Here is a 27,168-nt window from a genome sequence, read left to right as displayed (position 1 = left end):
ATCGACCCCCAAATTGCTGGGGAAGCGGAGCAGAACCAGACATACCTCTTATAGAGGTAATACTCGAGGCGGGTGCCTGCACAGAGACCGGAGCAGCAGCAGGGATGGCCTGCAACATAGGTTGTACTGGAGCAGCCACAGTGGGAGATTCCAGGTGAGCTGTATGACCCAGGAGCATTTGTAATGCCATGGCAAACTGATCCATGCTGTGATCCTGCTCATCCAATCTGGAAAAAATATTACCAACAAGTGGAGTGACTGAATCTTATGAATTCATGGCCCTCGAATACTGTCAGAAACCATGAATCAGGCTGAGACAGAAGTACAGTTAAATCACACTTGTTAAGGTAGTGTGATTAAAAGGTAAACAGAGTAAACGTAGTCAAAACATAGCCAGAGTTCAGGAACGAATAGTCAGACAAGCCAAAACATCAGGAAGCCAGAGATCGGCGTAGTAGAACAGCAAGCAGGATCTGGAGCCAGAAGGAATGTTCTTTTGTTTACATTCAGCTGTCAGCAGGGACCCCCGCTGATAGCTGATGACTCATCCATCGTTAAGGATGAGGCGGCCGCCAGCTCCTTAAAAACCATGTTTTTTACTGGTTGTTAAGGATGCCAGCAACTGCCGATTCCTTGACTAACGCATGACTGGACCACTACTTGTCTACTACATGCATTTTTTTATTTATTTCCTTTTGTGAATTGACTTCAACCCCGCTTTATGCAGTATTTAATGAGCATTTTTGCTTTATGCGGTAAATACTACGTAAAGCAATAGTTAATAGTTATTTTCAGGATCGCATGCGGTATTTGGGAAAACATCTAAATACTGCATGCAATCTGTTTTTGTGAATGGAGCCCAAGGGCCCTATACATTGGTGGTCAGGGGGAAAAATACCCCTTACATTGATAGTCAGTGGGAAGAATTCCTCTGATGGTGGTAGTCATATTGAAGAATGCTCCTTACATTGGTGATCAGTGGGAAGAATGCTCCTTGCATTGATGGCCAATCGAAAAAATTCTCTTTATATTGGTGATCAGTAGGTAGAATGCCCCTTATGCCGCGTACACACGGTCGGACTTTTTGTCTACAAAAGTCCGACGGACGCCGACGGACCAAATCCGGCGGACAATTCAACCGTGTGTTGGCTTAATCGGACCTGCAGCTGACTTTTTCGGTCGAAAATCTGACAGACTTTAGATTTGGAACATGCTTCAAATCTTTCCGACGGACTCGAGTCCGGACGAAAAATCCGCTCGTCTGTATGCTAGTCCGACGGACAAAAACCCACGCTAGGGCAGCTATTGGCTACTGGCTATCAACTTCCTTATTTTAGTCCGGTGTACGTCAGCACGTACGAATCCGTTGTACTTTTGTGTGATCGTGTGTAGGCAAGTCCGTTCGTTAGAAAGTCAGCCGCAAGTCCATCGAAAGTCCGTCGAAAGTTTGTCGGATGGGCTGTCGGACTTTTGTAGCCGAAAAGTCCGACCGTGTATACGCAGCTTTACTTTGATGGCCAGTGGAAAAAAATGTTCCTTACATTGGTGCTCAGTGGGAAGAAAGCCCCTTACCTTGATGGCCAATGGGAAGAATGTTCCTTACTTTGGTGGTCAATGGAAAGAATGCCCCTTACGTTTGTGATCAGTGGGAAGAATGCCCCTTACATTTGTGGTCAGTGGGAAGAATGCCCCTTACTTTGGTGGTCACACATACAGACAGCTAAAACAATCCTTGGTGTTAAGCTGCTGGCACTGCCAAGTGGTATTGACCCCAGAAAAATGCAGGCACCATCAAATGAAAGGTCAATCAGCTACAGCACAAGGAACCCCTTGCAATCTCCAGTTGAACTCCAGACTTTTATGGAAACTTGGTTGAGAATGGCTGATATAGACCCTCCGAATACCCCAGGGAACTCCACTATACAAATACTGACCAGATTTCAGAGAGTCAAGCTCTGGTCTGCCCCTTCCACCTTCTGAAGCTCACCAATAACTATCAGCAGAAGTGGTGGGCAAGAGGAAGCGTGCCAGAGTGCCACCTGTTGGTCAGTGTACATATAATCAAGCGTCTGGAGCTACATACATTCCCGTAGAGGCCAGCTGTGGTTTGTGTTTTCAGTTTTGTGGCTGCTGGTAAATCAATGAAAGTACGTTCCTAATTTGCATCTGTAGGGCAATAATTAATGATGGCGATAACTCAGTCCCATTTATCTTACTCTCTCTGCTGACATTCCGTAGACTTCAGATGAAAATACAATATACAAAATAAAGATGTTTGGTATGTGAGGATACGGATGGCTTGTCTGTAGAACAATGTGGGATGAGGGGGACCCTCACACAAGACAGAGGTGGCTCCGCAGGATGACAATGTTCTGAGCATCTCATTCACTTAGCTTCTTACTCAGCAGTAGAATCAGTCGGCTCTGCGATTTTTTAAATTGTCATTACATCAAAGTGTTGTATCTCCAACCATCCCCCTTTTTCCATTTACAAAACCACTCACAATTTGAATAGGAAATTACTGTCAGAGCTCTCCTGGATGAGTTCTATAGAAGAATGAGATATTAAAGGGCATGGTCATGTTATCATAATGAATACCCCCTTGCAAGAGCCTTGGCAATAGTCACATGACCAGACCCGGTAGCATTTTGTAGCCAAAGGAATCATTATCTTGCATTCACTTGCCGACTGCAATACGTATATATAAGTTGCAGGTTTGGAAGTGATTTACTGAGGTTTTGGCTGAAGCTATCAGTCATAACCCTTGTCCTTTTTCTTCAGCCAGCGGATGGTTTTCTCATGAAAGCAATCCGAACGGCTCATTAGTCGCTGGATCGCTTGCAGAAGTGGTGGGCTATCGTTTTTACTGCTGCGCCCGAGAAACGATCCAACGGTGCACCTTGCTGGTCACAGAGGCGAAAAGAGACTAGATTATCTCTGTTCGTCTCTATGGCCTTGGAGGACCAGAGAGACATCATGACGCCACATCTGGTCTAGGAAGGAAGTTAACTAATTTTTTTAAAGCAAAAGATCAATTATTATTTTTTTTAATCGTTCCTCTCCATAAAGAGGACCTGTCATCCTTATTTTTATTACAAGGGATATTTACATTCTTTGTAATTAGGGATGAACCGAACACCCCCCGGTTTGGTTCGCACCAGAACATGCGAACAGACAATTTGTGTAAACATCATTAAAGTCTATGGGACAGGAATGTGAAAAATCAAAAGGTGGTTATTTTAAAGGGGTTGCAAAGGTAAAAATTTTTTCACCTTAATGCATTCTATGCATTAAGGTGAAAAAACTTTTGACAGTACCGTCGCCCCCAGGCCCCCCGTTTTACTTACCTGACGCCTCGAATCTTCGCTGCTCGTCCTCGTCATCTTCATTGCAGCTCAGCCTGGTCGCTGATTGGCTGCAGTGGATGGATTGAAAGCAGCGCAGCCATTGGCTCGCGCTGCTGTCAATCACATCCGATGACGCGGCGCGCCGGGGGGCGGGGCCGAGTGATACAGCGAGCGGCTATAGCCGCCGGCTGTATCACGGGAGCGCGCCCGCAAGCACTCACCACCATGCGAGGGAGCTCGCATTAAGGTGGTAAATGCTTGCGGGGAGGAGCTGAAACAGCCGCCGAGGGACCCCAGAAGACCAGGTTCAGGGCCACTCTGTGCAGAACGAGCTGCACCGTGAAGGTAAGTATAACATGTTTGTTATTTAAAAAAAAAAAAAAATTACCTTTACAACCCCTTTAAAGGCTTATAGGCAAGTTATTGCCATAAAAAGTGTATGGGGACCCAGGTACTGCCCAGGGGACATGTATAAATGCAAAAACATTTTTAAAACAGACATTTTTTTAGAGCAGTGATTTTAAAAATGCTTAAAGTGAAACAGTAAAAACCAAATATTCCTTTAAATATCGTGCCTGGGGATCCCCTTAGTCTGCCTGTAAAGTAGCGCATCTTTCCCATGTTTATAACAGTACCGCCGCAAAAGGACATTTCTAAAGGAAAAAATGTCATTTTAAAATGCTCGCAGCTGTATTGTATTGTCGGATTCCGGCAATATACATAAAACTTATTGAAAAAGACGGCGTGGGTATTCCCCCCAGTCCATTACCAGGCCCTTCGGGTCTGGTATGGATATTAAGGGGAACTCCACACTATTTTTTTTCTAAAATTGCATGGGGGCCCCCCAAAATCCAACCCAGACCCTTCAGGTCTGGTATGGATTTTAAGGGGAACCCCGTGCCAAATTTAAAAAAAAATGGCGTGGGGTCATACCAGACCCTTATCCAAGCATGCAACCTGGCAGGCCACAGGAAAAGGGGGCGACGAGGGCCACATGCCCTTAACATGGGGAGGGTGCTTTGGGGCCCCCCCAAAGCACCTTGTCTCCATGTTGATGGGGACAAGGACCTCATCCCCACAACCCTTGCCCGGTGGTTGTGGGGGTCTGTGGGTGGGGGGCTTATCAGAATCTGGAAGCCCCCTTTAACAAGGGGGGCCCCCAAATCCCACCCCTCCCTACATTGTACCCCTACCCATTCACCAAAAAAGTGTCAAAAAAAGTAAAAACTACAGGAGACCGTTTTTGACAATACCTTTATTTTAAAAAAAAAATGTAAAATGTCAATCATGGCGTCCAACGGTCCTGAGAAAAAAACTCTGTCTCCATGGGGGGCCGTCTTTTCGCTTTGACAGCTGTTATATATATAGCCAAGGGCGGGGCCACGCAGTGACGTAAACGGGTGACCCCGCCCCTCTGACGTAAATGGGTGACCCCGCCCCCTCTGACATCAGCGGGTGGCCCCGCCCTTGGCTATATGACAGCTGTCACCACGAAAGGACAGCAGTCGGCGGGACGCCTCCCATTGAGGCAGAGCTTTTTTTTTTCCTATTTTTTTGTGTTCATCGCCGCCGTGATTGAAGATGGATGGACATCGCGGGACACTTTTTTTTTTTTTTTTAATAAAGGAATTGTCAAAAACTGTCTCCTGTTGTTTTTACTTTTTTGACACTTTTTTTGGTGAATGGGTAGGGGTACAATGTACCCCTACCCATTCACATAGGGAGGGGCTGGAATCTGGGGGCCTCCTTGTTAAAGGGGGCTTCTAGATTCCGATAAGCCACCCCGCCCGCAGACCCCCACAACCAGCCTGCCAGGTTGCATGCTCGGATAAGGGTCTGGTATGGATTTTGGGGGGTCCCCCACGCCATTTTTTTTATTTTGGCACGGGGATCCCCTTAAAATCCATACCAGACCTGAAGGGCCTGGGATGGATTTTGGGGGGGACCCCCACACCATTTTTTTTTTTTATTTTGGCACAGGGTTTCCCTTAACCACTTCAATACACTGTGTTATATAAACTACACTGCCTGCACTGACTGAATATAGAGTCTACACTGAATATATAGGCTACACTAAATGCAGAGTATATATAAATATATATAATAGATAGATAGATAGATAGATAGATAGATAGATAGATAGATAGATAGATAGATAGACATACTAGGCTGTATATATATGAAATACATTGCCTGCACACCAATAACCTGCCTAATCTCTCTTCATTCATAATTACACTATATACGGCCACCGAGTAAGCAGCCTTATATAGTGTGGGGTGCGGACTTAGCCGCCTGGGCAGGGTGCCTTTGGCCAGTCATGGCTCTCTCAGCAGAGCGCGCTGTGATTGGCCAAAGCATGCAGGTTCAGGTGCATGCTTTGGCCAATCATAAGATGCCAATGCACTGCGATCTCGCAGTGCATTATGGGGCGTTCCGTGACCAAATTTGCCACGAACGCCCCATAATGTTCAGTATTCGCTGAATAGGCGACTCGAACATCAGGCTCATCCCTACTTGTAATAGGAATAAAAGTGATCAAGAAAAAATTAAAGCGACGGTTTAAAAATAAAAAATAAAATAAATAAGAAACAAAATGTAAAGCGCACCTATCCGTGCTCACGTGCAGAACGCATACGTAGGTCGCCCACGCACATGTAAACGGTGTTCACACCTTACATATGAGGCATCGTCGCAAATGTTAGAGCGAGAGCAATCATTTTAGTGCTATACCTCCACTGTAACTCTAAACTGGTAATCTGTACAAATTTTTGAAGCCTATGGAGATTTTTAGGTATTGTAGTTTGTCGCCACGACTGTGCGCAATTTTAAAGCGTGACATGTTAGGTATCTATTTACTCGGCGTAACATCATCTTTTATATTTTACCAAAAAATCAGGGGATATATTGTGTGTTTTCGTTTTTTTTAATTCATTAAAGTGTATATTTAAGTACCATAGTTTGATGGTAAATGAATTGGGTTACATCCCTCCGTGCTCACGTGCAAAAGTGAACGCACACGTAGGTTGCACGCACACATGTTAATGATGTTCGCATCACACATGTGAGGCATCACCGCGAACGTTAGAGCGAGAGCAATAATTCTAGTGCTATACCTCCTCTGTAACTCTAAACTGGTAACCTGTAAATATTTTTAAAGCGTTGCCTATGAAGATTTTTAAGTAGCGTAGTTTGTCGCCATTCCACGAGCATGCGCAATTTTAAAGTGTGACATGTTAGGTATCTATTTACTTGGCAGAACATCATCTTTGATATTTAACAAAAAAAAATCAGGGTATATGTAGTGTGTTTTTTTTTTTTTTAATTAAATAAAGTGTATTTTTAAGTACCATAGTTTAGTGATAAATTAACTGGGTTACATCTGTCCGTGCTCACGCACAGAAGCAAACACATACATGAGTTGCGGGCGCACATGTAAACAATGTTCGCCTCACACATGTGAGGTATCGCCGCGAATGTTAGAGCGAGAGCAATAATTCTAATTCTAATTTTTTTTTTTTTTTAATACGAGGGCACTTTTTATACCTTTTATAATATGGGGATACTTTTATATATTTATTATATATTTATATATTATACACTTTTTGGTATAATTAAATCCTATGTGGTAAATGCATGGTTGAAAATTGTGATGTATGAATGTATGTGTAATTTCATTGTGATTTGTTTTACAATGACAATAAATCTTATCTCTTATCTCTAGTGCTAGACCTCCTCTGTAACTCTAAACTGGTAACATGTAAACATTTTTATAGTGTCACCTATGGAGATTTTTAAGTACCGTAGTTTGTTGCCATTCCACGAGCGTGCGCAATTATTATATTCAATCATCTTTCATATTGTACAAAAAAACAGGGTATCTATATTGTGTTTTTTTATTTATTTTATTCATTAAAGTGTATTTTTTATTTTATTTTTATTGCATTTATTTTTTATTTTATTGCATTTAAAAAACCACTGCACAAATAAAATGCAACGGTCACCATTTTATATTATTTTATATATATATTTTTATATATATATATATTTTTATATATATATATATATATATATATATATATATATATATATATATATATATATATACAATGTTTGGGGGTTATAAGTAATTGTACTGATTTAAAACTTGTAAAAAAAAGTGGCAGTGAGGGTAAGCTCACACTGAACGCAGGTTTAAGTTCAGCTGAACTCGCACGATTTCAAACCCGCATTTCAGTGCGAGTTTGGGGGGGGGGGGGGGGGCACTTTGAAAGACATCCGTGCGGGTTCATGCAGCAAAGTCGGCGTCGCACCGATTGTGACAGTGTCATTGCCAGCAATAGGCTGCGATTTGGCATGCGACTTGACATGTCAAATTGCGCCAATGTGAACGGGGACTTAAGGCCGATCTTCAAGTGGATAAGGTATGTAACGAAAAATGGAAAGATTTTATTTATTATTGTGATTAGCATGTTAATGAGGGTGGGGTGGGAAGGAACTAGGGAATGACAAAATATAATCAGATTAAATTTCAGCTTTAATTGCTGCAGACACTTTGATTGGATAGCCCGGCACAGGAGAGGCAGCCGCCATCTGTTGCGTGATGGCCGACTTTTACTTGTTGCTACCTGAGAGCACTCACAGGGGATTAGAGCAGACAGGGGAGCCATTCCAATATAAAGAGACAAAGCAAATAAGGTTTCACTGAAGCAGTAAATAAGGATGGATTCAGGCTAAAGGAACTACACTGCAGCTGAACTCCAGGGAAATCGCTACACATAGAGATGAAATACGTGTAATTGCTGTTTTATCCGTTCAAAAGATTTGTATCTCTCTCTATACAGTTCTGAGATTTGCAAAGCACAGCTTTGTCTAACGGGAAAGGGGCCCTGTGCTTTCTCTGCTGCAGTTTCACTTTCACTTACAGGTATTCCCACAGCCACCTTACCTTGTGACTGGACAGTAAGAGGAGAAGCAACACCGCTCCAGTCTCCCCTTTATCAGCATGCCCCTTTGCACTGCAACACACCTACCTTTTCTGCTTCTCCTTCCCCGCTATGAGCTCTGCTGTACAGGGGCTTCAAAAAATCTGATACTATGTCAAATTCAGGTGCTTACATAAAAAATAAAAAAATAAAAACATTTATTAGGTGTTAATAATTATTAATTATTTATTACTATATTATTTATATATATTTATATTATTGTAAAATGTATTTATGATATTATATTGATAATATAACAAATATATTATAAATAATATAGTAATAAATAATTTAATACATTTATTATCAATATAATATATATTACAATAATATTAATATAGTAGAAATTAGTATTTAGTTATATTATTATAATATTTTATTATAGGAATTATTATTTTTAATTAATACACAGCTGCATTAAATTGTGTCTTTTATAGCTGCCTACAATTTATCTAAACCCAAGTCAAATTCAGGTGCTTTATAATATTTATAATATATTTATATTATTGTATTATATTGATAATATATTAAATTAATTATTACAATATAATTTATAATACATGTATTACATTATAGTTATATTAAACTGATATTTATTATATTAATTATTATTTTTAATTAATGCATAGCTGCATTAAATTGTGTCTTTTATATCTGCCTGCAATTTATCTAAACCCAAGTCAAATTCAGGTGCTTGCATTTTAAAAACACAGTTCCTAATTATTTATTACTATATTATTTATAATATATGTATACTATTGTAATATTTATTATATTGATAATATATTTATAACCTTAATTATAACTATATTATTTATAATAAATGTATTATAATATGTATTTATAATACATGTATATTATTGTATTATGTATTATATTGATAATATATTTCTAAAACTAATTATTCCTATATTATTTATAATGCACTCATTTTATTATAGTTATATTATTCTAATATTTATTATATTATAATATAACTATAATATAATAAATATTAGAATAATATAACTATAATATAATATTTATATTATTATAATATTTATTAAATTAATCATTATTTTCAATGAATACACAGCTGCATTAAATTGTGATTTTTAAATATGCCTGCAGTTTACCTAAACCCAAGTCAAATTTAGGTGCTTACATTTAAAAAACACATTTAATAATTATTATTATTAATGTATTACTATATTATTTATAATAAATTGATTAAATGATATTTATATTATTATAATATTTTTTATAATATATTTATACAACATATATTTTATTGTTAAAGGCATCCGAAAGACAGAGGACATACGCAATGCGCTTGCGGGTACCAAATCACATTACCCCGCAGTACCATGAGGTTTGATGTGGAACATTTTTACTGATGGTGCATACGCTACTTTTTCCATGTCTCAGTGCAATTTGCCGCAATGGGCTGAAAAATCACACTGCGTGGGAACCGCATGAGAACGTGGCATGCGCTCCTGTGCGATCCAGGTGTAAATTGGCTCTCAGTAAATTATAACAAAAAACTTTTTTTTACTTGTCAAGCTGCTTTAAGTAAGTGTGTTCCTATTTAACTCCGTATTAACCCTTAGATTGCCCTAATCAGCCCCAATTACCTACTACTTCACCTTCCCCCCCTTAACTATCGTTTTGCTGATGATTTTTTAGGGGAGATTTTTCTTTATTAACCATTTATATTTAAACCTTCTTTTATTCTTATTCATTTTGTCCAGTAAATTTTTTAGCGTCACATAAAAAACTGCTTTTTATTTCTAAAACTATAAATGATATAAAATGATAAATTATATATTCTGCCGTCATTTTCTATGTTTTTCTGCCACCACTTTTCTTCGTTTCTATAAATCTTTACTCAGACAATAAAGTTAAAGAAAAAAAACAAAAAAAATAATTGCAGCATGGTGGCCAAGACCATACCGCAGTTTAACAGGACAGGTTCCACTCAGAACAGGCCTCGCCATGGTCGACCAAAGAAGTTGAGTGGATGTGCTCAGCTTCATATCCAGAGATTGTCTTTGGGAAATAGACATATGAGTGCTGCCAGCATTGCTGCAGAGGTTGAAGGGGTGGGGGGTCAGCCTGTTGGTGCTCAGACCATACGCCGCACACTGCATCAAATTGGTCTGCATGGCTGTCATCCTAGAAGGAAGCCTCTTCTAAAGATGATGTACAAGAAAGCCCACAAACAGTTTGCTGAAGACAAGCAGACTAAGGACATGGATTACTGGAACCATGTCCTGTGGTCTGATGAGACCCAAGATAAACTTATTTGGTTCAGATGGTGTCAAGCGTGTGTGGCGGCAACCAGGTGAGGAGTACAAAGACAAGTGTGTCTTGCCTACAGTCAAGCATGGTGGTGGGAGTGTCATGGTCTGGGGCTGCATGAGTGCTGCCGGCACTGAGGAGCTACAGTTCATTGAGGGAACCATGAATGCCAACATATACTGTGACATACTGAAGCAGAGCATGATCCCCTCCCTTCAGAGACTGGGCCGCAGAGCAGTATTCCCACATGATAATGACCCCAAACACACCTCCCAAGATGACCACTGCCTTGCTAAAGAAGCTGAGGGTAAAGGTGATGGACTGGCCAAGCATGTCTCCAGACCTAAACCCTATTGAGCATCTGTGGGGCATCCTCAAACGGAAGGTGGAAGAGTGCAAGGTCTCTAACATCCACCAGCTCTGTGATGTCATCATGGAGGAGTGGAAGAGAACTCCAGTGGCAACCTGTGAAGCTCTGGTGAACTCAATGCCCAAGAGGGTTAAGGCAGCGATGGAAAATAATGGTGGCCACACAAAATATTGACACTTTGGGCCCAATTTGGACATTTTCACTTAGGGGTGTACTGACTTTTGTTGCCAGCGGTTTAGACATTAATGGCTGTGTGTTGAGTTACTTTGAGAGGACAGCAAATTTACACTGTTATACAAGCTGTACAGGGCTAACTGGTTTAATACGGTATATATTTAATGATTTTGATGATCATTTAATACGCATAACAGGGTTAATTTATTTTTATATATGCCTAAAGTTCCTCTCTAGAAGGAAATGTTTTAGTGAGGTCCCTCTGCAGCTCACAATGGAACAATAGTCCGGATAACCTGTATACATATATTGTTTTTTGTTTTTTTTTCTTTTCTTTTTATTATTTCTATTCTGACCAAGGTTCTCTTTGATCTCCAGGTCAGCTTGTTTGCTGGATAAAAAGAGTAAAGTCAGAATGAGAGTAGAAATTGTGTTATTGTGTTGCATTTGAAGTGTTCTATTTTTTTTTTTTTTAGACCGCAAATTCAATTTGCTGCAGACGTTTCTTGTGTTGTCTATGAGTCACACGAGCCTGTGAAATGGGCTTCTTCGCACATCTGCGGGTGGGTGAAGGCAAATCAACAAGCGGGAATTTTTGCAACAACAACTTTTAATTAGTGTCTCCTGAAATTACATTTACACTTCCATCTTCTGCAATCGTTCTGTAGCTTTGAGCACTGGGTTGAATTTAATACATATGTATTTGTTTTAATGAGACAGGATAATCAGTCGGCTTATGGTGAGAGGGGTAAAAGGAGCCAAGAGGTCCGGGTATACTTCTAGGGTTGCGGTAATTAAACATTTCTGTGAGCTCTTCAGGATAAATGTTTCCTACTTGGTGAATTCGCCTGAATGCGGCTTGTTATTGCTTATGCCTCATATGGTTGGGCATGCTCCAGCAGTCTGTGCTGGAAGAGTTAACAATTTGTGTTAAAAATTTAACTTTGGGTGCTGCTCCGAGTAGTCATCCTATGATACTCCAGTGACTCCGGCGCTAGGAAAGCCTGTGCTGGCTCTGTGCACATACATGGAAAGAAAGAGGATGGAATGCTACAACTGTTTTAGCCCCACCCACAGGGCTTAGTCAAAAGACTAAGCCCTTTGGGGGGACGAAACACGTTGGGAGGCGTAGCTTGGAGGAAGTCGGGCTGAAGCTGCTTTTACGCTTCTCTACTACTGGGTGGGGGGCGAAACAGGTTGGGAGGCATAGCCTGGGAGGAGTCGGGTTGAAGCTACTTTTACCTTTCTCTACACATGGTCTGTTTCTTTGAAGTGTAATGCATTTCACCCTACCCACAGGGCTTAGTCATAGGACTAAGCCCTTTAGGTGGGATGAAACACATTAGGAGGCATAGCCTGGGGGAAGTCGGGCTGAAGCCACTTTTACGCTTTTCTACTTCTGGGTGGGGGAACGAAACACGTTGGGAGACGTAGCCTGGGAGGAGTTGGGTTAAAGCTACTTTTACCCTTCTCTACACCTGGTCTGTTTCTTTGAAGTGTAATGCATTTCACCCTACCCACAGGGCTTAGTCATAAGACTAAGCCCTTTAGGTGGGATGAAACACATTAAGAGGCATAGCCTGGGGGAAGTCGGGCTGAAGCCGCTGTTTTGCTTTTCTACTTCTGGGTGGGGGAACGAAACACGTTGGGAGGCATAACCTGGGAGGAGTCGGGTTGAAGCTACTTTTACCCTTCTCTCCACCTGGTCTGTTTCTTTGAAGTGTAATGCATTTCACCCCACCCACAGGGCTTAGTCATAAGACTAAGCCCTTGGGGGTGACAAAACAGGTTGGGGGGGCGTAGCCTCAGAGGAGTCGAACTGAAGCTGCTTTTATGCTTCTGTACACCTGGGCTGTTCTTTTGGAGTGCAACACCTTTCATCCCACCCACATGGCTTAGTCATAAGACTAACCCCTGTGAGATGGTGAAACACGTTGGGGGGACGTAGCCTGGGAAGAATCGTGCTGAAGCTGATTTTACCCTTCTCTACACCCAGGATGTTCCTTTTGGAGTGCAAGCAATCCATTTCACCCCACCCACAGCAATAAGACTAAGCCCTGTGGGGGGGGGGGGGGACACGTCAGAGGCGTAACCTGGGAGGAGTCGGGCTGAAGACGCTTTTACGCTTCTCTAGACCTGGGCTGTTCCTTTGGAGTGCTCCTCATTTCACCCCACCCACAGGGCTTAAAAGTGAAGTATGGGATTTTTTATTTATTTTAGAATCATACTTATTGATGCTGCATCTGTATCACCGCCAGCTGTAAGGCTGAGAACCAAGCGATCAAACACTGTCATTCTCTCGGTTCTCAGAGCTCCCTGAGCAGAGAGCTGGTAACTGTCAGTCACCGCTGTCTGCTCTGACCCCTCCAGCGCTCACTGAAGCGCTGGGCTGTGGAGGGGGCGGAAGTGGCCAGCTCAGGCTCTCAGAGGCGTCCTGAGCCCTATACACAACAAACTGTGATGCCCTTTTTTCAGCTTCAGGGACAACATGTTCACTTGCTGCCTAATGTATCCTGACCACTTTCAGATGTCATTGTAATGGGATAATGGGTCAGTGATCTTAATCTTATGGCTGATTGGTGTATGTTTTTTGATTAAAAAAAAAAAAAAGTAAAGGCAGGTTTCAAATGCCATTGATGGTACTTGTATTATTTTTTAGGAATGGAATGACTACAAGCTCCGATGGAACCCAGCGGATTATGATAACGTCACGTCCATCCGCGTTCCTTCGGAGATGATATGGATTCCGGACATCGTCCTTTACAACAAGTAAGAGTCAAAGCAGTCCTATATATGGACACATTTTTTTTCACACTATTCAATAAAGAAGATCAAAATAAGGTTCCATAATTGTCTTGAGGAAAGGTATAAAGATATGCTCTGTGTCAGGTCTACAAAGTACCCTTGATTACTGGTATTCATTCAAAAAATATTAAGTAAAAACACAGAAAAATGCCTTCATTTAAATAATACTCAATGTTCCACAATGTAGATGATCCGATGTAGATCATGTCAGCCAGCAATGCAGATCCATTGGGCAAAAAGGCTTGAGGAAGAGGAGAAAGATAAGAAAAGAAGGATATTGTCAATGCTCACTACAATATTGCATATCTACTCCCCATCCCCCTATTATGAGGGGTTCCCATCATTCCTGTGCTGAGTTCCCAGGTCTGTACACTTGCTGTGCCCATTATGAGGGGTTTCCACCATCCCTGTGCTGAGGTCCCTGGTCTGTACACCTGCTCTGCCAATTATGAGGGGTTCCCACTATCCCTGTGCTGAGCTCCTGGGTCTGTATACCTGCTGAGCCCATTATGAGGGGTTCCCACCATCCCTGTGCTGAGTTCATGGGTCTGTAGACCTGCTGTGCCCATTATGAGGGGTTCACACCATCCAATTGTCTTGTATAGGAAGGAAGGAAAGAAGGAAGGAAGGAAGGAAGGAAGGAGAGAAGGGGTAGAGAGAAGGGAAGGAGGCAGGGAGGAGAGAAGGGAGAGAGAAAGGAGAGAAGAGAAGGAGAGAAGGGAGGGAGAAAGGAGAGAAGAGAAGGAGAGAAGGGAGGGAGAAAGGAGAGAAGAGAAGGAGAAAGGGAGGAGAGAAGGGAGGGAGAAAGGAGAGAAGAGAAGGAGAAAGGGAGGAGAGAAGGGAGGGAGAAAGGAGAGAAGAGAAGGAGAAAGGGAGGAGAGAAGGGAGGGAGAAAGGAGAGAAGAGAAGGAGAAAGGGAGGAGATAAAGAAGGGAAAAAGAAGGGAGGAAGGAAGGGAGGGGAGAAGGGAGGGAGGACGGGAGAAGGGAGGAATAGAGAAGGGAGGGAGGATGGGAGGAGAGAAGGAAAGGAGGAAGGGAGGAGAGAAGGAAAGGAGGAAGAGGGAGGGAGGGAGGAAGGAAGGGAGGAGAGAAGGGAAGGAGGAGAGAAGGGAGGAGAGAAGGGAGGGAGGAAAGGAGGGAGGAGAGAAGGGAGGACGGAGGAGAGAAGGGAAGGAGAAAGGGAGGAGAGAAGGGAGGAGGGGAGAAAAAAGGGAGGAGAGAAGGGAGGGAGGAAAGGAGGGAGGAGAGAAGGGAAGGAGGAAGGGAGGAGAGAATGGAGGAGGGGAGAAAAAAGGGAGGAGAGAAGGGAGGAAGGAAGAGAGGGAGGAGAGAAGAGAGGGAGAAAGGGAGGAGGAGAGAAGTGAGGGCGGGAGCAAGGAAGGGAGGGAAGAGAGAAGGGAAGGAGGAAGGGAGGAGAGAAAGGAGGAAGGAAGAGAGGGAGGAGAGAAGGAAAGGAGGAGACAAGGAAAGGAGGAAGAGAAGAGAGAAGTGAGGGAGGGAGGAAGGAGGGAGAGAAGGGAGGGAGGAAGGAAAGGAAGGGAAGGGAAAGAGAAAGGAAAGGAAGGGAAAGGAAAAGGGAAGAAAGGGACTATGCTTTCCTTTTTATTGACTCACGTACATAAAAGAGATCTGAAAAGAGATATATAAGACCTAAGCAAAGACATATGATACAACTTGTCTAATAAACATGTAAACATTAGAAATGTACCCAAGTCACACAATGATAATACCAATATATAACATGACACACCTGATCCAGACTCAGACTGTGCCGGAATTGCTTTAGTCTGTCCAATGTCAAATGAGTTTAGCGCTATAATGAGCTCAATTCAGAGGGAGCAGCCGTGACGCCTGTCAGTACGGCTCAGCGCCGCTGTTTTGCATAACAAAGCAATTATCCCCCAACCCTGGCATGAGACACACTTAGGAAGTCTAATAATTCATAATGACATATTTATTGTGTCAGGAGTGAGCCGACTGCCAAACTTTACAAAGTCTGCTGCAGTAGATACTACAGCACCACCTACCTGGGTTACCGCCCGGCCTGGACTCCTTGGCAATGTTATTATCAGGCTGTTCATAAGGCTGGTATTTTTTCCCTTAAAAATGGTAACCTTAGAGCAAGGGGTCTCCAGCCTTTTCAGTACAAGGGCTACATCATATATCTTAAAAATATTTGTAGGCCAACAAAAAAAATCAGTATTATAAATTAATGAGTCCACCATTATATCAGGGTCCCCATCAGAGTGTCATTACATCATAGTCCCAGTCAGGCTCTCCCCTTACACCAGGGTTCCCATCAGAATGCCCCTTATATCAGTGTCCCCAACAGAGCCCCACTTACATCAGAGTCTGCAACGGTGTTCCCCTATACATCAGGGTCCCCAACAGAGGCCCCCTTACTTCAGAGTCCTCATCAGTCCCCCTTACATCAGGGTCCCCAACAGAGCCCCCTTTACATTAGAGTCCTCATCAGTGCCCACTTATATCAGGGTCCTCTTCAGAATGTGCCATAATACATATGAAATAACGCATAAATAATGAAAAAACTGATGTGCATTAACGTACAAGTGCCGATATTCAAGAAAAGGTGCCAATGTGACCATCCAATGAATAAATAAATATACTAAGTCCACTAAGATAAATCCAGCAGTATTTCTTCTTAGTAAATAGTGCACACAAACTGTCTCTTAAAGTAAATCTTGCTCCACCAATAAATATGCGGTGTATCCTCACTTCATAACTTGTGTCCCATACACCAGGTGCAGTGCATGCTCACCTCCATCTTAGACCCCCCCAAGGGTCAAATGCTCATACATGAGAGAATAATTGTTGTTCAGGCTTTACACACAGTACAATTCCCCTTTAAGGGTGACTCCACATAGGTTGTAGGTAACTCCAGGAGAAAAAAATACTTTCAATAGTGCAGTACCTGGGTTAACAACTGAAAGAACCGCACAACCCCAACTTCATAAAATGCACTCATATTTAATGAATAAAAAAATAGCATATAGTAACATCCAGTAAATCTTACGTAATCCTTGCAAGAGTTCCCACCGCCAGGCTCCATCTCTACACGCTTCGCCACCATCCACGTGACTTCACCTGGAGGACCTCCAGATAAAGGGGAATCGCACTGTGGGTAAAGGAACCTGAACAGCAATTATTCTCTCATGTATGCGCATTTGACCCCTGGTGGGTCTAAGCTGGAGGTGAGCATGCACTGCATACGCAAGCGCACTGCACTGCATACCTCCAAACGCAAACAAAACTGACATACAGAAAAATCGGAATCAGGTAAGTCTTGATCAGATCAACCTTTTCCCTCAAGGAAAGCGGCTAACCTTTCCAGCTTGCCACCTTGGCATCGGCAGAGACCACCTCCTGAGCCTCCCCAGTCCCAGAGACAAAAACAGAAACATCATCAGCAAAGGCCACAACCTTCAAAGGAGGGTCACCAGCGATGCCCAAAGGTACCCCACACAATGGTCCACTCTCTAGCCTAATGAAGGGGTCGATTGCAAACACATATAGCAGAGGACTCAATGGACACCCCTGACACACACCCGAGCTGACCACAAAGGGCTGCCCGACCCAACCATTAACCAGAGGAAAGCTTTCAGCCCCTTGAGCCAATCAATGAAACCCCCCTCCAGGCCATATTTACCAAGAAGGAGCCATAAGTACTCATGATTAACCCGATCAAAAGCCTTAGCCTGATCCAATGTCAGCAAAAATTTACTCCAACCAGCAGCCCTACAACGCTCCAAGGCCTCCCGGACAGCTCACATCGCTGAGAAAGTGCTTCTACCTTGGACCGAGCAGTGCTGGTGGTGGGATAACAAACTGCCTGCCACTGGTGATAATCGCCAGAAAAAAATCTTTGCCAGTATTTTTCTATCGACATTAAGAAGGCTAATGGGGCGCCAATTCCCAATCATCGAAGGATCTTTACCCTTTGACAGAAGGATCACTGCAGATTGCCTCATGGAGGGAGGGAGAGAACCCTCATTCAAACAGCCATTAAAAACCTCCGCAAGGTGGGGAGCCAGGATCGTCTGAAAACATTTATAAGATTCGGCTGTCAAACCATCTGGCCCTGGCATTTTCTTGATGGCTAGTTTATCAATAGCCTGGATTACCTTATCTGCAGTGATTTCATCTGTCAAATTCATCAAAGGAACATTACTTTCCAGACCTGGTGTAGAGTCCAAAAAACCAAACATCCTTGTCTGATCAAGGTTCCTTCCTCCCAGGAGATTGGCATAGTATGACCTGACAACCTCCAGGATCCCTGACCTAGACTTCATCAGAGAGCTCGTACTGTCCTTCAGGCCATTGACTGCCTTAACTGCTACGCTCTGTTTACAGTTCTGGTAAGGGTCAGGTGAATGGTATTTCCTGTAATCCCTCTCTTGAACCAAAGAGGCGTGCCGATCATATTGATGTGTCCTAAGGAGGAGCTTCACCTCAGAGATCGCCCCAGAATCTCCTCCATTCGAAACAAGGCGGTCAAGTTTCCTCTGCAAATGCTGGTAGGTGATATATTTATCTTGCTGCTTTCTTCCCATGACCTTGAAAAGTCCAACAGTCCGCTGTTTTACAGGCTCCCACCATTCTGAGTTGCTGTTGCAAAAGTCTAGGATCGTTACCTGTGCTTGAAAAAAATCCTCAAAGGATTGTCCTACTCTCTCCTCTTCCAGGAGGGCAGAATTCAATCTCCAGATACCCCTCCCCCTAGGTGGCATGTCTGAGGCATTCAGAGTCACAGACAGAATACAGTGACCGAAAAACTCCGCTGCCCGACACACAGGTGCCAAAAAAGCAGAGTCTATCTATCTATCTATCTATCTATCTATCTATCTATCTATCTATCTATCTATCTATCTATCTATCTATCTATCTATCTATCTATCTATCTATCTATCTATCTATCTATCCTACTCTGACTATTACCTCGCTGAAAAGTGAACCCTGTGCTGTCTGGGCAACGCTTAATGTGCGCATCTACCAGACCTGCTTCGCTAACTATCGCATTGAGAAAAAGGGTGTCATAGCCCAGCTTATCTCTGAAACCTCTCCTGTCTTTAGACCTAGTAATGGTGTTGAAATCACCAATAATCAGGCACAAGTCCTGCCCCTTCACAGAGATGTCTAAGACCATGCATCTCCCTATCTCTACCTCAATTACCCGCTGGCACGTAACCATACCAGAAAAAAGGACTGCAACTCCGCTGTAAGGCTCGGCCGCAAGAGACAAAAATGAGGGGCCACGTCTCCACTCCTTCTTTGCCAGATGTATATCGGCCAGACTACTCAGATGGGTCTCTTGCAAAAACAAAATGTCAGCATCAAACTCGCTGAGCAAAAATAAGGCCATATGACAAGCACTTACTGATCTTAAGCTGGCAACATTAATGGTTGCCACTTTTAACGGAGTGGGAACTGCCATTAGGGTAGTTGAGGAAGCCGTTTCTTAGCCTGACTACTCTCTCTCCCTGGAGAACCAGCACGCTTCGTTGCACCCTGGCACTCATCCTCCATAGAGGATGCAGAACTCAACGAGTCCCACTCATCATCATCATCATTTGACAGGACCTTGAATTTATTTGCCGAAGGCAAAACCTTAGGACTTAAGGTAACTGTACCTGTTTTTTTTTTTCTTCTTTTGCCCCTCCTCCTTTTATCCTCCAACCACTCCATATCATACTTGGACAAACCAGAGTCAACAGCCTTCACCCCACTCTCCCTTCCCTTATTCACCATCAGGCCAGCCTCTTCACCATTTTACCCACTCCCAGCGTCGGGGGAGGGGGACTGGCACCGCACTTGACGCACCCGCCCCAGCACCTCTTACTGCCTCTGCAATTTTGGAAGACACAGACACATTGGATACATTCTCGGCAACTGATACCTTACATACAGACTGGGAAGACACTGACACACTAGGCAAACACTCAGACTGGGAAGACATGGGCACACTAGGCACACGCACAAACTGGGGCACCAAAGACTGGGAAGACACAGACATATTGGGTATTGGCACAGACTCAGATGGACTCACAGGCACTCCAGCTGCTGAGCTCTGAGCATCCTCCATGTCCAGGTGGAAGAACTCTCTCATGAACTCAGGCTTGTTGTGCATTGCCTCAGGACACTGACTATAAGGATGCCCCACCGCATTGCACAAATTGCACCTTATAATGTTACAATCCTTTGCCAAATGTCTTACACCCTGACACAGAGAGCACTTCATCACCGGACAGGAGGATGCAAGATGCCCTTTATCTCCACACTTGTTGCATAGCTTTGGCTGTCCCGGGTAGAAGATGGTCAGCCTGTCCCTCTCCAAGTTGAGGATGGCAGATGCTGGATGACATTGTCAATTACTTTTAATTTTAACTGCACAGACCCCCCCCCCTCCATATTCCCCAATCATCCAAAATCTTTAGGGGGCTCAGGACGTCTCCATACCTCCTCAACCATACAGTTAAATCCCCCTATGGTATGGACTCATTGCGGACAAGAATTGTCACCATTTTAATGAGTGGCTGGCATTATACAAGCTTGGGGATGAGCCCTTTCCAGTTCGGCAGGCCCCTACGCACGTGCTCATATTTCTCCCAAAATATGTCCAAAGACTCAGGATGGATAAAGGGCAAATCATTCTCATAGGAAACCGGCCAGACTGATCAGGGCAAAAATATCTGTGGGCCTAAACCCCATCTGCAGAATTTTATCCACCACTGCCCTCCTATGCGGAGGAAGTCCTCCACACTCCCATTTAAGCTGCACAACATTTCTCCTTTTAACCACTTGCTTCCCGGCCCATAGCCAAATGACGTCCACAGGAGAGATCTCCCATCCTGGGTGGGCGTCATATGATGTCCTCGGCTTCCTGGCTGTCTAGGGAGCGCGCACCCGGCGTGTCACTCAGGAGCCGATGCACATGTCCGGCGGCCACAATGTCCGCCAGGCACCCGCGATTGCTGGTAACAGAGCAGGGATGTGGATCTGTGTGTGTAAACACACAGATCCACGTCCTGTCAGGGGAGAGGAGACCAATAGTGTGTTCCCAGTACAGAGGAACACCGATCGGCCTCCTCCTCTTGTGAGTCCCCTCCCCTTACAGTTAGAATTACTCCTTGGTAACACATTTAACCTCTTTATCGCCCCCTAGTGTTAACCCCTTTTCTGCCAGTGACATTTATACAGTAATCAGTGCATTTTTATAGGACTGATCTCTGTATAAATGTGAATGGTCCCAAAATAGTGTCAAAAGTGTCCGATATGTCTGCCGCAATGTCACAGTCAGGATAAAAATCACAGATCGCCGCCATTACTAGTAAAAAAAAAAATAATAAAAATGACATAAATCTATCACCTATTTTGTAGACCCTACAACTTTTGTGCAAACCAATCAATATATGCTTATTGCGATATGTAGAAGAATACATATCGGTCTAAACTGAGGAAAGAAATTTTTTTTTAAATTGGGATATTATAGCAAAAAGTAAAAAATATTGTGTTTTTTTTCAAACTTGTCACTCTTCTTTTATTTATAGCGCAAGAAATAAAAACCACAGAGGTGATCAAATCATTCATTTGGGTACAGTGTTGCATGACCGCGCAATTGTCATTCAAAGTGCGACAGCGCTGAAAACTGAAATGTGGCCTGGACAGGAAGGGGTTGAAAATGCCCTGTATTGAAGTGGTTAAACATTGAGGAAGATAAAACATTTCCATACTCCTTCCCTGCTTGCTCCCCCTTCCCAGATCCTGTAGCAGCATCACAAGCATAAGTTTTCCTTACAGACATACCAATTGCAGTCTTGTCCTTAGACACAATTAAACCTGCAGGCAGAGAGTCTGATTCAGCTGGGATAGCAGTCTTTGGATTAACAGAGGTGAGACCCTCCCTCTCCCCCTGCTCTGAACACACAGCTTCTTTTCTGGGTTCCAGCACAGTCCTGTCCACTGCAGACTCCTGGAAAGTTGTAGCACTACTGCTCCCAGCATCTCCTCCACCATTTTCAGGAACAGCCACTGTGTCTCGTCCAGGCAAAGTCACTGCATTGTCTATGGTGCTCCTCTCTGCAGACTGAAGCTGACAGTTATTCCCAACACTCTCACCAATTTCTTTTAAATCTGAAGCTTTGTTTTCAGCAGATAAATCAGATGGTATTGTATGTTGGACATTGTCTATGGGTCTGGGCTCATTGCCCGTAGCACTACAACCCTCAGCAAGCCCATTGTCATTAAAATTCACACCACCATCTTGCACACACACTGTACCTGCTTGCTGTGCTGTTATTTCTGCAATGTTATGGCTGACGGTGGGATCAGACTTCCTCCCAGTTGTTGCGGATCTTGCTCTCTCCACAGGTCTCTCTTCCACAGGGCTAGGAACGGTGTCCATCTCTTCATCATCATCCAGGGAAGCCGCACCCAAAGGGGATTCCAGCTCAGTGATAAACTCCAGCATGCCAGTACCTCCCTCAACCTACTGCTCTGATGTTCCATATTGCTGCTGCAGAGGGAGGGGGACAGAGGCCTTCGCCACTGAGGGCTCAACAAATGCCAGAGGTGTTGAACAGCTGGGCTCATCCTCCGGGCCCACTTTCTCACTCTCTGCTGACTCTGTCGGTACCTGCATCTCCTCACTGATTGGGTCACTTTCCATACAAGAAGCGGCTCCTCTTCTCATTCGGCTAAACCGTTCCTAGTTCCAATATTTCTCTTTAAATGCTCCACTATTCTCCTTTAGAGAACTCACCAGTTCTTTTTGCTTTCTCACAGTTTGTTCCAAGTCTTTCAACTCAGGCCTCAGAGCTGGTCTCTTCTTGCTGAAGACTTTGGCACAAAACAGCTTTTTCTTCTTAAATTTAGCTTTCAAAGCTACCAATTTCTCCTCTTCTTTCTCAATCCTCTCAGCGTTTCAACAATCCTCCATCTAAAGGCAGACAGGGACTCATCTCTCCTTGGGCCAGGCCCAGTATCTTCCAGTGGCTGAGGCCCATCCAGGGGGCCCCCGCCAGGGTCCTTCACAGGAACCAGCATCCCTCCTGGCGCAGAGAAGCAACTCTAGCCCCTGGTCTCTGGAAGCATAGGAGCTAAGGAACCAGTAACCTCACCGTCAAGGAGCAGAATGACAGTTTCGCACCATCCCTGTGCTGAGTTTCAGGGTCTGTACACCTTCTATCCCCATTATGAGGGGTTCCCACCATCCCTGTGCTGAGTTTCAGGGTCTGTACACCTGCTGTGTACATTATGAGGGACTCCCACAAAATGGTGATGGTTCCCACCATCTCTGCTCTGTGTTTCCTAGTGTATACACCTATTGTTTCCGTTATGAGGGGTTCCCACTATCTATGCACTGAAATCTTGCTATATCCAATATTAGGGGTTCCTACCTTCTCTGGGTCTGTACACCTGTTGTGGCCATTATTAGAAGTTCCCACCATCCCTGCTCTGAGTTTCTAAGTCTGCAACTTGCTGTTGCCATTAAAAGGTGTTCCCACCATCCCCATGCTGACTTCCTGGGTCTACACACCTGCTGTGTCCATTATGAGGGGTTCCCACCATCCCTGCTGTTTTTTTATTCCTTTTATATTAAGGAGAATGTAACTGGAGGAGCTGGGAACACAGACATGTGGATGGGAACACCCAAATCTTTCAGGAGGACAGGAGCAGAATATGTCAGGGACATCTCATGGTTGGAGTCCCTAGGACATATAAGAAGCCAGAGGCTGACTCCTCTAACGTTCAACCCAACTTTCATGTGGACTGACCCTTTGAAATGACAATGTTCCCCCTTCATCGGTCTGCCCCCCCCGACCTCTCATGTAATCTTCTCTTTCCATCCCTCCGCTCCATCCAGGAGCACCCAGAATCTGATCCACAATCTCACATTGATGTTTCCACAGTCAGTATTAATAGTCTGGGATTGTAATATTCTTTCACCGGAGGTGGTGGTGTGTGTGTGTGGGGGGGGGGGTCTTATAAATCGAAAATAACTCATACTACAAAGCATCTGCCCTCCAGAGCCCGGCCCGGGATTGATTTTTTGATTTTATTTTGGTCTAGGAAACATTTTCACATCTTTGTCTCTCGAAAGCAAATTAGTTAACGCTCGGAAAAAACTCATTACGTTCCTTCCGACTCCGCCGCAGATCCCGTGCTGCTTAAAATAAGTCGCCTAGAAATTTTCGCCAAGAATAGACCCTCTGCCAACGAGCATTCATCATGACCCGAGGTAGACGGTTTTGTCAAAATCCACCATGGGCCTGATAATTGTTCTAAATCAGGACCGCGTCCCCAACGCTTATTGTTCAACGGAATGTAAAGTGTGTCAGACACCCACACGGCAAAGGCAGATAGATCTTAAAGGAGATCTCCGCTATGCACTATATGAAGCCAAAGGCTTAAAGGAGAACTCTGATATGCATTGTTTGCAACCAAACATGAGTGGGTGTAATCCCCCCCCCCCCAAATTTTTTTTTAACTGCTTATAAAGTGTTAGGTCGAGTTCAGCTTTAATTTGGCAGTCAAATGTATCTAAATCTGTTAGTTCATCTAACACTAACCTCCCCCTAAAGTGACAATGCTGTTGTCCAAAGGTGTCCCGTTGCTCTTCCATCCAGAGTGGAGACACCCCATACCTGGCCATACGTTATACCATTTTCTTCTTCAATTTCCTGTAGATTTACCTTCAACTATGAAAGGTGCAAGTGCCTACCTGATTGCATACACATTGAAAGTGTTTGGGTTTGACCTCATATTACATGGTTTCGGTAAATCTAAAGGAAAATTGTACAAGAAAATTGTATAATGTATGGCCAGCCTAAGACAGGAAGGGTGTGACTGGCTGGAACACCATGTGCAAAAAATAAAATAAAATAATGCAGCCACCACACCTAATAATTGGTAAGTTGCAATATATTACATTTTTGGGTTTAATACAGCTTTAAATGCCAGGAGCGCTCCCTGAGTTTATCTTAAAACCACATACTTGGAAGCCCTATGGGGTGTATTTATTTAAAAAAAAATAAAAATTGCAAAGCCATTTGCCCAGTAAAAGTGTAACTGTTGTTCTGTGCGAATGAGCAAAAAATGAATGTTATGGCTATTTCCTGTGCCAGTTGAATGTTTTTCATTGATTTAAAAGGAAAAATACCGCATTTGGCCACTAGATGGCACTAAGTATCAAAAGAATTGAAAATGATACTTAGTCCAATCTAGTGACCAAAGTATTTTCCAGTTTAAAACAACGAAAACCATTCAAACACAGGAAACAGCCTAATAATAATTGTTTTTTTTTTTTTTTTTTGTGCCACTTTAAGCACAGAAAAAATGTGGATTTTGAATTATATACCACTTTAAACGCCGGAAATGCTCCCTGAGTTTATCTTAAAACCACATACTTGGAAGCCCTATGGGGTGTATTTATATATAAGAAAAAAATTGCATAGCATTTTGCCTGCTAAAAGTGCCTATACATTTGTTCTGTGCGAATGAGCCAAACCAGGAATGTTATTAGGCTATTTCCTGTGCTAGTTGAATATTTTTCATTGATTTAAAAGGAAAAATACCGCATTTGGCCACCAGATGGCTCTAAGTATCAAAAGAATTTAAAATGATACTTTGTCCAATCTAGTAGCCAAATGCAGTATTTTCCAGTTTACATCAACGAAAAGCATTCAAACACAGGAAATAGCCAATGATTTTTTTTTTTTGCCACATTCGCACAGAACAAATGTTGTTTTTAAATGTAATACCACTTTAAATTCTGGGAGTGCTCCCTAAGTTTATCTTAACACCACATACTTGGAAGCCCTATGGGGTGTATTTCTTAAAAAAAAAATATTGCATAGCAATTTGCCCAGTAAAAGTGCCAGTACATGTGTTCTGCGCTTGGAACATTATTAGGCTATTTCCTGTGCTAGTCGAATGTTTTTCGTTGATTTAAAAGGAACAATACTGCATTTGGCCACTAGATGACTCTAAATATCAAAGGAATTTACAATGATACTTAGTCCCATCTAGTGATCAAAGTATTTTCCAGCTTAAATCAACGAAAACCATTCAAACACGGGAAACAGCCTAATAATAATTGTTTTGGTTTTTTTTGTGCCACGTTAGCACAGAACAAATGTGGATTTTGAATTAAATACCACTTTTAATGCCAGAAATGCTCCCTGATTTTATCTTAAAACCACATACTTGGAAGCCTTATGGGGTGTATTTATATATAAGAGAAAATCGCATAGCATTTTGCCCGGTAAAAGTGCCTATACATTTGTGCTGTGCGAATGGGCCAAAAAGGCATGTTATTAGGCTGTTTCCTGGGCTAGCTGAATGTTTTTCATTAGCTCTAAGTATCAAGGGAATTTACAGTGATACTTAGTCCCATCTAGTGGCCAAATGTGGTATTTTCCAGTTTAAATCAACGGAAAACATTCAAACACAGGAAACAGCAGAATAATATTTTTTTTCTTTTGCCACATTCGCACAGAACAAATGTGGTTTTTGAATGTAATACCACTTTAAATGCCCGGAGTGCTCCCTGAATGTATCTTAAAACCGCATACTTGGAAGCCCTATGGGGTGTTTTCTTTTACAATAAATCCCATAGCAATTTGCCCAGTAAAAGTGCTTGTACATTTTTATTGTGCAAATGGGCCAAAAAGGAATATTATTAGGCTATTTCTTGTGCTAGTTTGTGTGTTTTTCATTGATTAAAAAAAAGAAAAATACCACATTTGGCCACTAGATGGCTCTAAGCATCAAAGGAACTTACATCAAAGAAAGCAACAAAGGATACTTAGTGCCATCTAGTGGCCAAATTGAGTATTTTCATATTTAAATCAATTATAAACATTCAAATAACACAGGAAAAAGCCTAATAATATTTGGGGGGGGGGGGTTTGCCCCATTCGCATAGAACAAATGTACATGCTCTTGCTGGTATGCATTTATATATATAGCTATAGATCTATAGCTATATATATATAGCTATAGATATATAGATATATATCTATATCTATCTATATATATATATATATATATATATATATATATATATATATAGATAGATAGATAGAGATATATATATATATATATATATATATATATATATATATATATATATATATATAGATAGATAGATACACCTGTGTGTAAAAAAAAAACCTATATCATGTTAG

General features: G+C 42.8%; 1 protein-coding gene across 1 annotated transcript in view; it reads left to right on the top strand.

Moving 5' to 3' along the window:
- Positions 1–27,168, top strand: part of CHRNA2 (cholinergic receptor nicotinic alpha 2 subunit) — a 127,059-nt gene that overhangs the window by 86,157 nt on the left and 13,734 nt on the right. The window contains exon 5 of the mRNA XM_073624882.1: positions 13,816–13,925. Within this exon, the coding sequence (XP_073480983.1) occupies positions 13,816–13,925 (110 nt within the window). The remainder of the gene's footprint in view (positions 1–13,815; positions 13,926–27,168) is intronic.

The sequence above is a fragment of the Aquarana catesbeiana genome, linkage group LG04 (assembly GCF_042186555.1).
Source record: "Aquarana catesbeiana isolate 2022-GZ linkage group LG04, ASM4218655v1, whole genome shotgun sequence".
Taxonomy (NCBI): Eukaryota; Metazoa; Chordata; class Amphibia; order Anura; family Ranidae; genus Aquarana; species Aquarana catesbeiana.
This window is presented reverse-complemented; position numbering and strand designations above follow the sequence as displayed.